This window comes from Montipora capricornis, chromosome 10, assembly GCF_036669925.1.
Source record: "Montipora capricornis isolate CH-2021 chromosome 10, ASM3666992v2, whole genome shotgun sequence".
Taxonomy (NCBI): domain Eukaryota; kingdom Metazoa; phylum Cnidaria; class Anthozoa; order Scleractinia; family Acroporidae; genus Montipora; species Montipora capricornis.
This window is the reverse complement of record NC_090892.1, coordinates 50572987-50586943: the sequence shown is the minus strand read 5'-3', so window position 1 is coordinate 50586943 and position 13957 is coordinate 50572987. Positions and strand designations below refer to the sequence as shown.

The following is a 13957-nucleotide window of genomic DNA, read 5'->3' as shown; positions in this document are numbered from 1 at the left end:
AATGTTTCTCTGTGAACAATGGCACAATTGTAGAAAACCTAAAGCCTAAGGATGTTAAGTATTTCTTTTTGGTTCACGGGGCTTCATCATTACGGTCAGAATAACATAATTATTAGACACCTTGTGATTCCTATCGAATCTTATTAATGGCTTTTTTTTATACTGCAGATGAATTACATGTACATGTATATCTATCTGGGACAAATTTGCACAAAGATTTTAAAGTTTGACGAAATGACATAGGAAATCATATGCTGAACTGTACATGTAGAACAGGTATGAAATCAAGTAAAGCTCTGATCGCCGCGTCCATAACTGTGAGGATCATAGCTTTACTTAATTTCATATCCGCAGTTCAGTATATGATTTATTTCATATATCATTTTGTTCATTGATTCGTTCCTCACAGGAAAATTAAAACCCGCAAATGACCAGCTCCCAACGTCAGGGGCTTCATAGCTCAGTTGGGTAGAGGGTCGCACCAGTATCGCAAGGTCACCGGTTCAAACCTCGTTGAAGTCCTGAATTTTTCAGGCTTCTCTACGCAATTGCTAAAATAAAATTGCGTCCATAACTGCAAGGATCATGGCTTTACTTGATTTCATATCCGCAGTTCAGTATTATATGATTTATTTCATATATCCTTTTGTCTGGTATCAGATTAATTGAAAAACAAAATCTTTGTCAATTTCCACATGTTTTTTCCTCCTATTAGAAAATTCAGATGTGAGACAATCCTCATAGGTTCTGTCCAAAAGAGCATTTTAACATCATTTGTTGGCACGCAATCTTCGGTTTGGATATCTTCTGTATTCCATATGTGGGTTTTTTCTCATTACAGTTTGCTCTTAAGAAATGACATCTTTGATGTGTTTCTCTTTGCACTCTTTCATTTAAAAAAGTCTCTTTAAAAAAAGTGGTGACAAAAGAGCAGAAGTACAAACCAAAGGCTGAAAGGAATCCCAAATCTTATAAATTATATACATGTAAGTTAGCTGTTTGAGTGGATAAAACTGGCATATGTTTGTATCTGTATGGAGCGATAGTTGATCAAACTGAAATTTGAATTGTGTTAATCTTGTGTTTGTCAACAGAATGATTCCGGTAGTGATTACAGCAGTGATGACTTAACAGATGTCACTAGTCATTATGAAGAGAGCACAACAACGAGCGGGCCTCGGAGAAGGCAAAGCAAGAAAGGCAGCAAAAAAGAAAGGAAGGAAAACAGAGATTCAGTTGATGGACCTGCTGCAAAGAAATCTAGTGTGAAAATACAAACACCCATTACAATTCAAGAGGTGGTTGAGGAGGGTGAAAGAGATGTACCACCAATTCCACCATATTTGGGTAACTCAACCCCTGAGGCTCCCAGACGAAGTAACAGAAAGAAAGGGCAGGTGTCAGAGCAAGATGAACTGGATGGTCCGGGACAACCCCTCCCTCCAGTACCTGGTGTCACACCAGAGGACAGCTGGCTTACTGATGAACAAAGGAGAGCTCTTAAAGTAGTTGAGCGACTGGGATTTGAGGGGGTATCACAGAAAGTTGCTCTCAGTGATCTTTCATCAGAAAGTGACACTTACATGTCACCTGTTGTCCCTAAGAACACCATTGATTTTAATGGGAGGACAACCTTTGAACGAGAGCAGTTTAATGACACTTCAACAGACAGCCCTTTTAGCCCTAAGATCGAGGAAACAACCCTGAATTCAAGCAATACATTTGCAGGTGTTGATAACTTGGAACTGCAGGGAGCAATTCCATCACCAACCCAGGAAGTACAATCAGGAGAAGCAGGTGACCATGTGGGTTTCAAAACAAAAGTTGCAAAAGCTAATAAGGTGTCATCTTTTGTTCAGTTACTCAATGAGCAAGAAAGGCAAAGACAAGATGAATTGGCAACTCTCATTCCAGAGAAAGGAAGAAGAGTTGTAGCCAAGAATTCCAGTGATTTTGATGGAAGGAGATCCTTTGAACAAGAGCTAGAAGACGGTTTGTTGATGGATGAGCCAGATTTAGCGAAAGATAATAAGGTGTCATCTTTTGTTCAGTTACTCAATGAGCGAGAAATGCAAAGACAAGATGAATTGGTAACTTACATTCCAGAAAAGGGAAGAAGAGAAACGAGGTCCTTTGAACAAGAGCAAGAAGACGGTTTGTCAAGAGATGAGCCTAAATCAGCTAAAGTTGGAATCTATGAAAGCAGTCCAAATTTAGGTAGTTCATTTGCAATCGATGACGATTTAAATCTTCAAAAAGGGTTTCAGACACCAAACGGTGAAGCACGGTCAGGACAAACTAGTGGCCATAAGGGTTTCAAAAAACAAGCAAAAAAGGCGAACAAGGTGTCATCTTTTGTTCACTCACTTAATGAACAAGAGAAGCATAGACAATCTGCATCAATGAGATCAACAGAAGATACCAGCCCTTTCCAGCCTAAGAGGAAAGGAAATGATATTGACCCAGTTTTGCTCAAAAGACTGGAGGAGGTAAAAGAGGCAAACGAGACCTCATTTGCTGAGAGGCAGAGGCAGTTAGAGGCATTGGTGGAACAACAGAAAGCTTTGTACCATGAACAACTTGAACACCAGAAGATTCAACAGCAGCAGCAACAGGAAGTTGTAAGACAACAGTGGAAACTACAGGAGCAGCTTAGGGCTCTGGAAAAAATGCAGCAAGAGTTCAATGAGGTACTTGTTAGTTTTTATGTGACAAAGGGTGGTGTACATGATTAGCCAGTGTACAGGTGTTTTCATATTGTCACTGTGTCGTCAAATCATTATGGAAATTTGGAGCAACAAATCAATGTCACCCTTAAGTACCAAGTGAATATAAAAAATGTTGTAGGTCCTTTGCAAAAATTGAAGGCAGTTTAATATTGATAATTGTGTTTTGATGAAAAGAAGCAAAAATGTTCCTCTTTCTTTGTTACCCTCCAATTTCCATTCAAGCTGTGGCAATATTATACAGGGAAGTTCTGCAGTCCACTATTTATGAATGCCAATTGGGCAACAATTTTACGAAATGATAAAAATAAGTGGCAAGAAGACGTCACTTACCATGTGGTTACAGACAATAAATATATTATTATATGGCCTTTAACTCGTGCAAATGTGTGGTTCCAGAAAATTACCACATGCAAGTCCCTCAAGAGGACATTGTTTGAAATTCTTAGAAGGCCTAGTGTCTTTAAGTAAAGAGAATTTTCTCCAGAGATCCACGAGGAAGGGATTGTGCAAATATTGAAAACAAAGAACCAAATTATTATAAATAATAATTATGATTGGTGAATACATAATTTCTGGAACCGCACATTTTGGAGAAAATTGTTAGGTACATATAGTGTAACGTCAAAACACTCTCTCCTCTTATATCGTTTGGAATATGGCAAAGTTGTACATTCCAGTTCTTAAAATATGTTATCTTGACTGAAAAGTGTATTGGTCTTCATGCACTTGTAGGATCAGACTCCAGAATCTCCCATGGCTCAGTGATGTCATATCTAAACAAGGAATAATATAAAAAGAATATAGTTCTCATTAGGAGTAGGACAAAGTCTTTGTTTCTTATTAAAAATTCATCATAAATTTGATAATTAAGCATCACTGCTTAGTACAAGTAAGGTAGATTTCAATCTTGTCTTTCACATCTTATATAATTATTCTGGTCAGTGTACATGTACATGTGTAAATGTACACAGAAATGTTGAATTTATTATAACGTAGGCGTAGGCGTTTTATTTGATTGCAATCAAATCTTTATTGCACCTAATTCTAGAATGCTGATCTTTCTCCTCGTGGACCAAAAATTGGTGAGGCAGATATGCGACTCCAAAGGGAGCTTATACGTCAGCAGCAGGAATTTCTTCAACAGCAACAGGAACAGTTATCAAAATCTCAGAATCAACAAGCACAAGCTCTGAAACAACAGGAACAGTTGTGCAATCAAATTAGGCAGTTAGGTAAGATTTTTATCCTTGGTAGATGAATTCTTCATCTCCGACCTATATTTCACTTGGGAGGGTTGAAAGCATGGAAATGTTGTCCATATTTTATTGTTTGGATCCCAGTTATTTGGATTATTCAGCATTTTTCGTCCATCTCTTCATAAAAGTTGTAACTCGTAATGGTATTTTTACTGAAGCTATTGCTCTAAGAGTTTGAATTCACTGCATTGGCTGGATCATGACTCACAGCTGCAACCAAACTATTTGGGTCAGAACTCCAATGGCAACCGGGAATACTACTACTACTACTACTGCTACTACTACTACTACTACTACTACTACTACTACTGCTACGGACCGTCGGAAAGAGGGAGGAGGGGGAGGGGCGAGCATACCATGCAACGTCCTTCCCACTTGAGGTGGAAATGGATTATGATGACGATGAACAACTTTCTTGTTTTTCAGAGGAGCAGCAAAAACAACTGCAATCCAGTGTGAGCCTTCTCAGCCCAGCAGGAGACGACTTGGCTGAGATTAAACAGCAGGAACGACAGATTGTAGATCTCCTGAATGAACAACGTAGACAAGAGAGTGAGCTCCAGAGATTGCACCTGCTGCAGCAGCAAAGGCTTGAAGAACAGAGTAACAGCTTTACACATGAAAGAAAGGTTTGATGCACTATGAATAAGCGACTGAATTTCTGGTTGGCTTCCGTTTCTCAAAAACATCTTAGCTTTATAAAAGTTTGCTTTACCTTCTGTGGTGCCTAAGTTAAGCTGTAGGAGTCAAAGTGCTTACGTGGCAGAAGTACTATTACAAGGCGTTTGTTTTTTATCGCACTTTAAAATAACAACTGTCTCGCTGGTCATCGGGCGCCGCAAAGTGCAGCAACGGCGCAGCTCAACAAGGTTGAACCGAAAGCATACGATGGCTCCTCTGGCAGCCGTTATACGGTCCATGTATGACCTTGGAGCGCAGTTTACAGCCAGCTGGAATCAGCTGTATGCTGGTTTTGCTGAGGGAGGAAAACTGGAGAACCGGGAGAAAAACCCTCGGAGCAGAGTAGAGAACCTACACAAACTCAAAAATTTTGGTTTTATCAACGGAGTTGATAATGTAAATTGGCCACCGTACAGAGATTCTAAAAGCTGACGTTTCGAACGTTAGCCCTTCGTCAGAGCGAATCCAGAACTCAACCTACCTCTGGGGTCGGGTCCGGTGTCCTAGCGAATTTGGACCTCCTTAGATTTGTTCCCCCCGATCAGTTAATTATTCAGTAAATCTTGTTTAAATCATTCGCGGCGGCATTTCGTAAAGTAGATGCGAATTTGAACTCCTTTCTGAAGCTTTTAAGCGTGATTTGAAATTTACCCACTAGGAACTCGTTGAATTGTCGTGTTGATTTTCTAATAAGGAGAAAAAGAAAAGTCAGCCTTAAGCTGTGACCATTTCGTAAGGCTTTGTTTCTTTTTTTAGTTCTTTTTCCCTTCCATTTGATAGATTGAATAGGGGCGCTTTCACAAAGGAGGTGCCACTTTTTGAAGTAACACCACTTGGTTGGAAAACTCATGTTTAGAAGTTTACTTGATTACGAGGACAAACTTTTCCAGTCATGAATTCTCGTATTAATTTTCAATAAGGAGAAACTGAGCAAAGTTTGACTTGAGTTTCAGGAAACGTTTTTTACAACTAAAAGCAATTTGCAAGGGAATTTTATTACCTTTATCAAAAGAACGCTTATTTTCTGGGGGATCCAAATCCGAGAAAGGGGGTCCATATCCACTTGCGGATCTGGGGCCCGTTTCTCAAAAATCCCGAAAACTTTTCGGGTCCGAAAAGGCATTTGTGAAACTGTCAACCACTTGTTCTAGAGAGCCGATGTTTTGACATTTTTTCAAGGTATCAAAAAGCAAAATGACTGTGAAGTTTGTCGACTTAAATCCTCGCCGTTCTTGAGATACAAAAGGAATTGTGACACCCGAAAATGGCCCGTAAAGTTTCGGGACCTTCGAGAAACGGGCCCCCTGGACCGAGGGGTCCAAATCCGCTGGCGGATCAGGACCGGGGGAGTCTAAATCCGCTGTGACCCCGGGAATCGAACCTCCCACATTGGTGGGAGACGAGTGCTCTCACCACTGCGCCAACCTTACCCTGAAGGTTTTAAGAAATGGACCAAACTGTAGAAACACCGTCTTGTCTGAGATGGTAGAATTGGTGTAAAATACAACCAGGTGATCTGGTGGCGTAATTTCGAGGACTGGGAAGAAAAATTTTAACGCCGTATCCCACAACCGCGCGCGGCCTTACATGTAGGTGTTGTTTCCAAACTCCCTACAGTATTGCTATCGCGAAAACTCAACAGGCCCCAGTTGTTCAAACGATAGATAGCGCTATCCACCGGATAAATCACTATCCAGCGGATAAACACTAGCAAAACCAATTGAGTCATCCAGCGGATAGCACTATCCATCGTTTGAACAACTGGGGCCAGATCATTACGTGTCTACCGCATTTCCTGTTACTGATTGAACATTCAAGTAGCCCAGACAAGATCTAACCTAACCGCTGCCATGTTGAATTTGAAATTAGGGCCGCGCACAGTTGTGGGATACAGCGTTAAAATGTTTCTCCCCAGCCCTCCGAATTACCTCATCAGATCACCTGGAAACGTTGGAGTGAGAACAAATGCAAATGCAAATAAAAGAAAGAAATTCCGAGGAAGATCGTTGCCACTAAAACGTCTATTTCTGTTAAACGTTGCTTGATAAATTGAGGAAAGATCCACTGATGGGTTATGCTGGGATTTATTCAATATCGTTTTGTTTAAATTGACAGGCCTTAGAGCAAAACCAAGAAATGCTGAAGTTGAAAATAAACGAACAAGAGGCGAGGAGCAGACACTTAGAGCGAGAACTTGAAGAAATGGCACGAAAACATGCTGATGCCGAGATAGAATGGAGGAGAAAAATGAGCGCCTTCAAAGATGAAACTGCGGGTGCAGCTAAGAGTGAGATTTTGGACAGAAGAGATGCGAAATATGAACACAGAGGGGAAGATCAAGGGAGGGTGACGAAGAAGAACACTGACCGTGAGAAACTGGGAGAGAGGAGGAAGCGCGCGCTCTCAGTTGATTATTCAGTCGACTATTCTGACGTAGTCGAGTCACCTTATAAACCAAGGAGCAGAAAACCAGAATCTTATCACGATGAAACGGAAGGTCACATTAGGAGGACCAGAAGGCGCAGCTCAAATGCTGATGCTGAAATGGAGGAAAGGTTAATTAATACAAGGGGAACGTCAGACGTTCATTACGATAAAGGGAAAACAAGGAGTAGTAGGACAAGAGGACGTAGGTCAAATGAAAAGGATAATGTGGAAGATAGTTTAGAGGTTTCGAGGGAAGAGGGCTCGCAGAGAGAGCGAAGAAGGGGTCAGCAGTCTCGTCAGTTCGATGCGGAGGAAAATCTGAAAGCTGAAAGTTCCCAAGGAAAGAGTGCGCGCAACAAATCTGAGCGGAAGACTAGAAGAACTCGCGAAACGAATATTGAAACAGAGAATGTCATCACGAAAACAAACGCTGAAGTTACTCAGGCGGCGCAAGTGATGCGGGACGATGAGGTGTATCAATTGTCCAGAGGAAGAATTGAATTACTGGAGTCGGAGAAGGCGGCCTGTATGGAGCTTAATGCTTCACTACAGGAAGAAAATAAGGCCTTGAAGCAACTGGCACTCTCTCTTCAGAAAGGAACAGGTGCTATTTTTCATTACTTTCAGTGGCTTGTGATAAACGCACAGGATGTTCTTTTTAATCGTTCTTGGTCTTAAAAATGTCATTTAACAGCGCTTCTTACGTTTTCACCATATATTCGTCTGGTATCCCTTTTCGTTTTCTCAAATTCATTCCTCATTTGCCAGTTTGTCAACCACCCAATTTTTTAAGTCAGTTAATGTGAAAAAGCAAGAAGAATCGTGTACAACTCCCATCAAGAAATATCAACCCGGGATTGAATAGTCAGGGTTTTCAATAAAATTTGAAGTAAGCAGCTGGTTTAAGGCTAGTAGCCGACTGCATCATCCAAGCAAGGGCCCGTCACTTCGTCTAGGGGGATCTGGGAGCATGCTCCCCCAGAAAATTTTGAAATCTGGAAGCTCTGAAATGCGATTTCCAGCGTCCTGGGCGACAATTTGAGTACAAAGTTAAAGGAAGATTTCTTATCAACAGCGACACTGAGTGCGCAGTTACGCGAAGAAGCATGCAGCGAAGAAAGATTTGGAAAATCATTTCAAAAGGAAAATTAACGATTTAAACGTTGTATGACGTTTCGGCAATTTCATGTCATCATTTTTTGCGCGTTTTTTCAAGCGCGAATTGAAACATTTTTGTTTGTCTAAACAAACCGCAATAATTTTGTTCGGTCAACATGAGAAATCATTTCAGTGGAACGATTAGAATATGTCATTTTAATCTGAGCGAACAAAAAGGCTTAACCAATGAAACTAAAAGAAGCATTTACTGTTTTGGTGGAAAACAAGTTTTGATGCAACGATAACTCAATAACAACCTGTTTTGCAGAAAACGTCTTGATATGTTTGCGGAAATAACTGAACGTAATTGAATTACGTAAAAAATCTGATTAATTATTTTGAAATTGAGGTTTAAATAAAGTACATTCAAGTCCATCAAAAATGAATTTTACTTTAGGTTTGAAGGAATCCTTCAATTAATTCAATTTAGGGGGAAAACTAGCCGACTTCTCTGAGCGAAGTAGCCGGCGTTTTTGGTCGGCCGTCGGTGCTTATTGAAACCCCTGAATAGTAGATTATGTCAACAATGTCTATCGTGACTTGTTGGTATATTTGCAGGGGTATCATCCGTAGTCTTACAAACACAAATCAAGGACTTGCATCGGGAGCAGGCAGTTCTTCGTGACACAGGTTTGTTTCCCCGTTTTCATTGTATTTTCAAAATTATTGGACAGCTTACTTGATGTTTCCTGTGTTAATTTTACCTTTTCCGCGCAGTTCACCGGCTAAATGTGGAGCTGAGCAGATATCAAGCGAAGTATCGACCTGTATCTTACGAGGTATGCATGGGTTCAACAAAACCTCTATGTAATATATAGGAGCTCCTAACTAAGAGAGGACAACTGGTACCTTCACTAAATAAAAGGTGTTGATTGGCTAAGAGGCACAAGACTTGGCGAAAAGCTGTTTCAAATATAGACTGTCTGAGAAAACGCTAACTCAGTGGTGAGATTTTGGAGTTCCAGGTCCTGCTCTTAAGCTCCTGATAATTTCACTATTAAATTCGGGTAATTAGTACATATTCCTCTTTAGTAGCTTCTCGTTGTCCATTTATTTTAATTATGGTTTAGCTTGATTGTACTGAAAGAGATGTTGGGTGTTAACTTCTGTGAATGAAACGAAGGGATTTACTTTTCGATGCCTTAAAATGTGGGGATCCCGGGTTCAAGACCCGTTCTGACCACTCGTTGAATTTTTTCCTGGTAGTCCTTGGTTCAACTTCTTTGCCCCACTTGTAAAGGTTTGCTTCCGGTCAGTTGGGATTCTTAACAGTGGTTGTTTTTGTTGTTTAACTATTTTATTGTATTGTATCGATAGTGAATCGGGGATACTCGGAAAAATCCGAGTGCTCCTTTGCAGGAGTCGAACCTACGACCTTCCGATTAGTAGTTCGGATGCTCAAGTACTGAGCTATAGGAGACTGGTAAGAGCAAGGACTCGGGGATACTCGGAAAAAATCCGAATGCTTCCTTGCAGGAGTCGAACCTACGACTTTCAGATTAGCAGATGCTCAAACACTGAGCTATAGGAGACTCGCGAGAGCTAGGACTCGGGGATACTCGGAAAAAGTCCGAGTGCTTCTTTGCAGGAGTCGAACCTACGACCTTCCTATTAGTAGTTCGGATGCTCAAGTACTGAGCTATAGGAGACTCGTAGGAGCAACGACTCGGGGATACTCGGAAAAAATCCGAGTGCTTCCTTGCAGGAGTCGAACCTACGACCTTCCGATTAGTAGATGCTCAAACACTGAGCTATAGGAGATTCGCGGGAGCTAGGACTCGGGGATACTCGGAAAAAGTCCGAGTGCTTCTTTGCAGGAGTCGAACCTACGACCTTCCTATTAGTAGTTCGGATGCTCAAGTACTGAGCTATAGGAGACTCGTAGGAGCAACGACTCGGGGATACTCGGAAAAAATCCGAGTACTTCCTTGCAGGAGTCGAACCTACGACCTTCCGATTAGTAGGTGCTCAAACACTGAGCTATAGGAGACTCGTAGGAGCTAGGACTCGGGGATACTCGGAAAAAGTCCAAGTGCTTCTTTGCAGGAGTCGAACCTAAGACCTTCCTATTAGTAGTTCGGATTGCTCCAGCACTAAGCTATAGAAGACTCGTAGGAGCAAGGACTCGGGGATACTCGGAAAAAATCCAAGTGCTTCCTTGCAGGAGTCGAACCTACGACCTTCCGATTAGTAGTTCGGATGCTCAAGTACTGAGCTATAGGAGACTCATAGGAGCTAGGACTCGGGGTTACTGGGGAACCTACGACCTTCCGAGCACTAAATCGGACTAAGGTCGGACGCTCTACGAGCTATGAGGAGACACACATGAGCCCAACCATTAAATTAGGCCTTAAAAATTTCCAATGGTCACTGTCATACATTTCCCTTATTCATTCTGCGTTAGTTTGAAACGCCGCGAATCTCCCCATCTCATGTCTCTTTAGTTTAAACCAAACCTCTCGGACCAACTGAAAGATGCGGAAGCTGAAATTCTTTAGCCTCCCGGCTCCGGATCAGCTGACAAAACGTCGATCGAGTGATATCGCCCAATCATATTCTTTCCGTACCATATCAAAACGCGTGGCTGGAATTTGTTTTTGTCTCTAGGAGTTGTATTTCTATATAAATAGATAAAAGTCAAGCGCTGGGCGTTTATGAAAACTGCATAATTTTGCATGCAATAAGAATTAATAACGGGTTTTGTTGCGCATAAGTTCGCTGTAGCTCGCTGCGCAAGGGCGCAAATCATGTAATACTCGAGCTTTAGAGAAACAATATAACCTCTAAAATTAAGGTTCTCGTCCTATTAACAAGTGGCATCTACTTAACTTTCAGTTGCTCGTTTTGAGTTATAAATCAACCCTTTATTACTCTATTTTTTCAAGGAAGTAGAAGGCATGGCACTACCATACAAGAAGGAAGCTGCCCCGTGGTTGGTGAGTACATCCTTGACGAGGTGTTATATAAAATAATACAGAATGGCCACCATTGCATGCAGTGGACATGGCATCTCTAAAGCTCGTGACCATATTGATGTTGAAAACGATCATGGTGACGATCATGTCCCGTGGAAATGATATTTCTCTGCTGACAGAGTAGTTGCTTGGCAACGGGTGTAAGGACAACTGAAAAATCAGAGTTTTAGGCAGGATTCGAACCTACGACCTCAGACTTTTCACTTGTCCTTTCACCTGTTGCCAAGGAAGGAGTCTATCATCGTTCTCGCGGGCGGGTTACACCTTTGAACACCAGTAGTTGTATTTATTATATGGACGGGAGTGTTTTACCGGGAACTGAAACATCAATACGACCACTACATCCGGGAACCGAGTGGCGTTTTTTCGTATGTAACAGGAGTGGACATATTTACCAACGATGTCACGATTCCCGCCTTTTTGTGGTAAGTGCACTACTACACACTTTGTCACCGGGTTGTAGAGTGTAAGAGTGTCCGTGGTGTCAATACGCCCGCAGTGCGTGCATAAATCACGAAAATAAACAGGTTTGTTGGAAGCGTGCTTGAGTTTCAACAAAATGAGCCCCAAAATTGGCGAGAATTTGTGGCGCTGATGAATAATAAAGCAGCTGCTATTTCCAAAACGATGAAGTTATCTGGTGATAAATAACCTCGTCTAGGAGAGTAAATTTTTGACTTTGCAGAAACAATGGTCAACCTCAACAGTTGGGCGATTGTGATCTTTGTGTTGAATTCGCACATTTCTTGTCAAACTTTATAACACTTGAAAGAAAAAAAACAACAACAAACTAACAAAAACAAAAACCCGGTGTCTTGCCATCATTTTGACACAGATGTATCCTTTGTTTCGCGAGTAAACACGCAAGGTGAATTCGATGTCACTGTCAATTTTGCGATTTCCTTGTGCAGCCAAAAGTACAATAGAAAAATTGAACGAAGCAAACATCTCCCAAAATGTTTTTCGCTGATGGTAACTTTTTATATTCGCAGTTCAAAATTTATCCTGTTTTCATGTCGCAAATTTTGTTGCTGACGGCAAAATATTTTATTCTCCATCGACACTGAAAACTTCCTTCTGCTCTTCCTGAAGACTGTGTATCAATATTTATTTACTTTTGCATAAAGCAGGCTAACAAAATCTGTACCTTGCTTAGTTTGCATTTTTGAGCGTTAAAAATGGTTTCTGGCTCAAAGCGGTTAGACTTTCAAGTCTTCTCGGATAAGGACGATAAGCCGGAGGTCCCGTCTCACAACCCTTCAATGTTAATAACCCTGCGTTTGCGCTACTGTTCTTGCTAATCAAACATAAAATTCATATCTTCTCCCCACCGTGTAATATCCTCTATCTCCTCTCTTGTTTTTTAGGTGAACACCAAGTTTTTGGCTCCACTCTTTTTAGCTTACGACGATCGATTAAAGGAAAAGGATCAGCTTATCAGGACTTACGACGTAAGTCCCTTGGTTTATAAAACAGAGGATATGACATGGCCGCCCGGGGACACGGGTGAGCGCAGCGAACGAGTAGGAGATGCGATCAGCACGAGAAGATAAAACTCGTATCCCCAAGCGGCGATGTAATGTTCTCTTTATTATATAGATGCTGATGAAATGTCCAGATTAAAACTGACAACTTGTCTTATTCATTTTCGAAAAGGCGAAAAAGTGGTCATCAACCGCTAAAAATTCAGCACAAAAGTATCTTGCAAGGAAGGGGAAACTCGTATTTGATTGACTAATCCTGTTAGTTACCTTGACGACACCTTTAGCCTCACATGGGAAAGATAAATATAATATCTTCACTGCGCAAGGTGAAATCTTTTTTTAAGAAAAAGGAAAATCCTAGTATTTCATCAGTATCTATATAATAAAGCAATATACGTACTGCATCGCTAATTGGAGGTTGAGTACACAGAGTGTATCACCGTATTTCTTCCTTTTGTCTATTTTTTCCCGTACGGTTACCATATCAATGAAATTCGTATCGACCTTAGTCTTGGTGTTAACTTTGTTTGCGTTTGTCTTTGCTTCACTAGGAAGAGTTGAACGCGTTTAAGGCGCGAGTCATAGAAGTTGTCAAGGAAAATCAACAACTCCACATGGTACAGTAGGTTGTCTTCCTCGTAGAATTTGGTAGGATCAACTGATTCGGAGTTAATTAAATTAAAATGGTCGTCGGAGAGATTCTAAAAAGCCAAGGTTTCCAGTTTGACGAAGGGCTAACGCTTGAAACTTCAGCCTTTTCATTTTCCCTACTATGGCCGTCAATTTACGTTAATCAACTCAGTTGATACTATAAATTTCTCGTGTTTCAAACACCCACCGACGCATCACTAGTTTGTTTTTTGCCTCTCTCGTAGCCACACGTCTCTCGATCATGTAAACTAGCACGCGGAGCGAAGAGGAGGAGTTCCAGTGGCGCTTCGCACTTAAGCTCTTTTAACTCGAAGTAATTATGTAGGGGTGAATCGGCTGGGTTTGAATATGCTGCAACCTTGTTACCATTTTCTCACGTTCAATCACTAATGTCGTTTTCCTATCTAAACAGAGTGTCAGTAAGACCAGTCCCGATGCTCTGGGTCCAGACGAATGGTAGGTAACCATTTAATGAACTCTCGCATTCGGCATTAATGTGCATTCTGTATGCAGAGTATTGTGTAGTATTATATATGAGCCAATCATAGAGAAATTAAGGCAAATACGTGTCTTCAGCGAAGCGCGCAGATAAACCC

The 13957-nt window shown here is 41.2% G+C and overlaps 1 protein-coding gene across 1 annotated transcript in view; it reads left to right on the top strand.

Annotated features, from left to right (window-relative positions):
- Positions 1–13957, top strand: part of LOC138019126 (trichohyalin-like) — a 28345-nt gene that overhangs the window by 2278 nt on the left and 12110 nt on the right. Inside the window, exons 3-12 of the mRNA XM_068865798.1 lie at positions 1095–2690; positions 3778–3961; positions 4412–4614; positions 6782–7697; positions 8810–8881; positions 8969–9030; positions 11137–11187; positions 12594–12677; positions 13262–13327; positions 13774–13817. Of these exons, the coding sequence (XP_068721899.1) occupies positions 1095–2690; positions 3778–3961; positions 4412–4614; positions 6782–7697; positions 8810–8881; positions 8969–9030; positions 11137–11187; positions 12594–12677; positions 13262–13327; positions 13774–13817 (3278 nt within the window). The remainder of the gene's footprint in view (positions 1–1094; positions 2691–3777; positions 3962–4411; positions 4615–6781; positions 7698–8809; positions 8882–8968; positions 9031–11136; positions 11188–12593; positions 12678–13261; positions 13328–13773; positions 13818–13957) is intronic.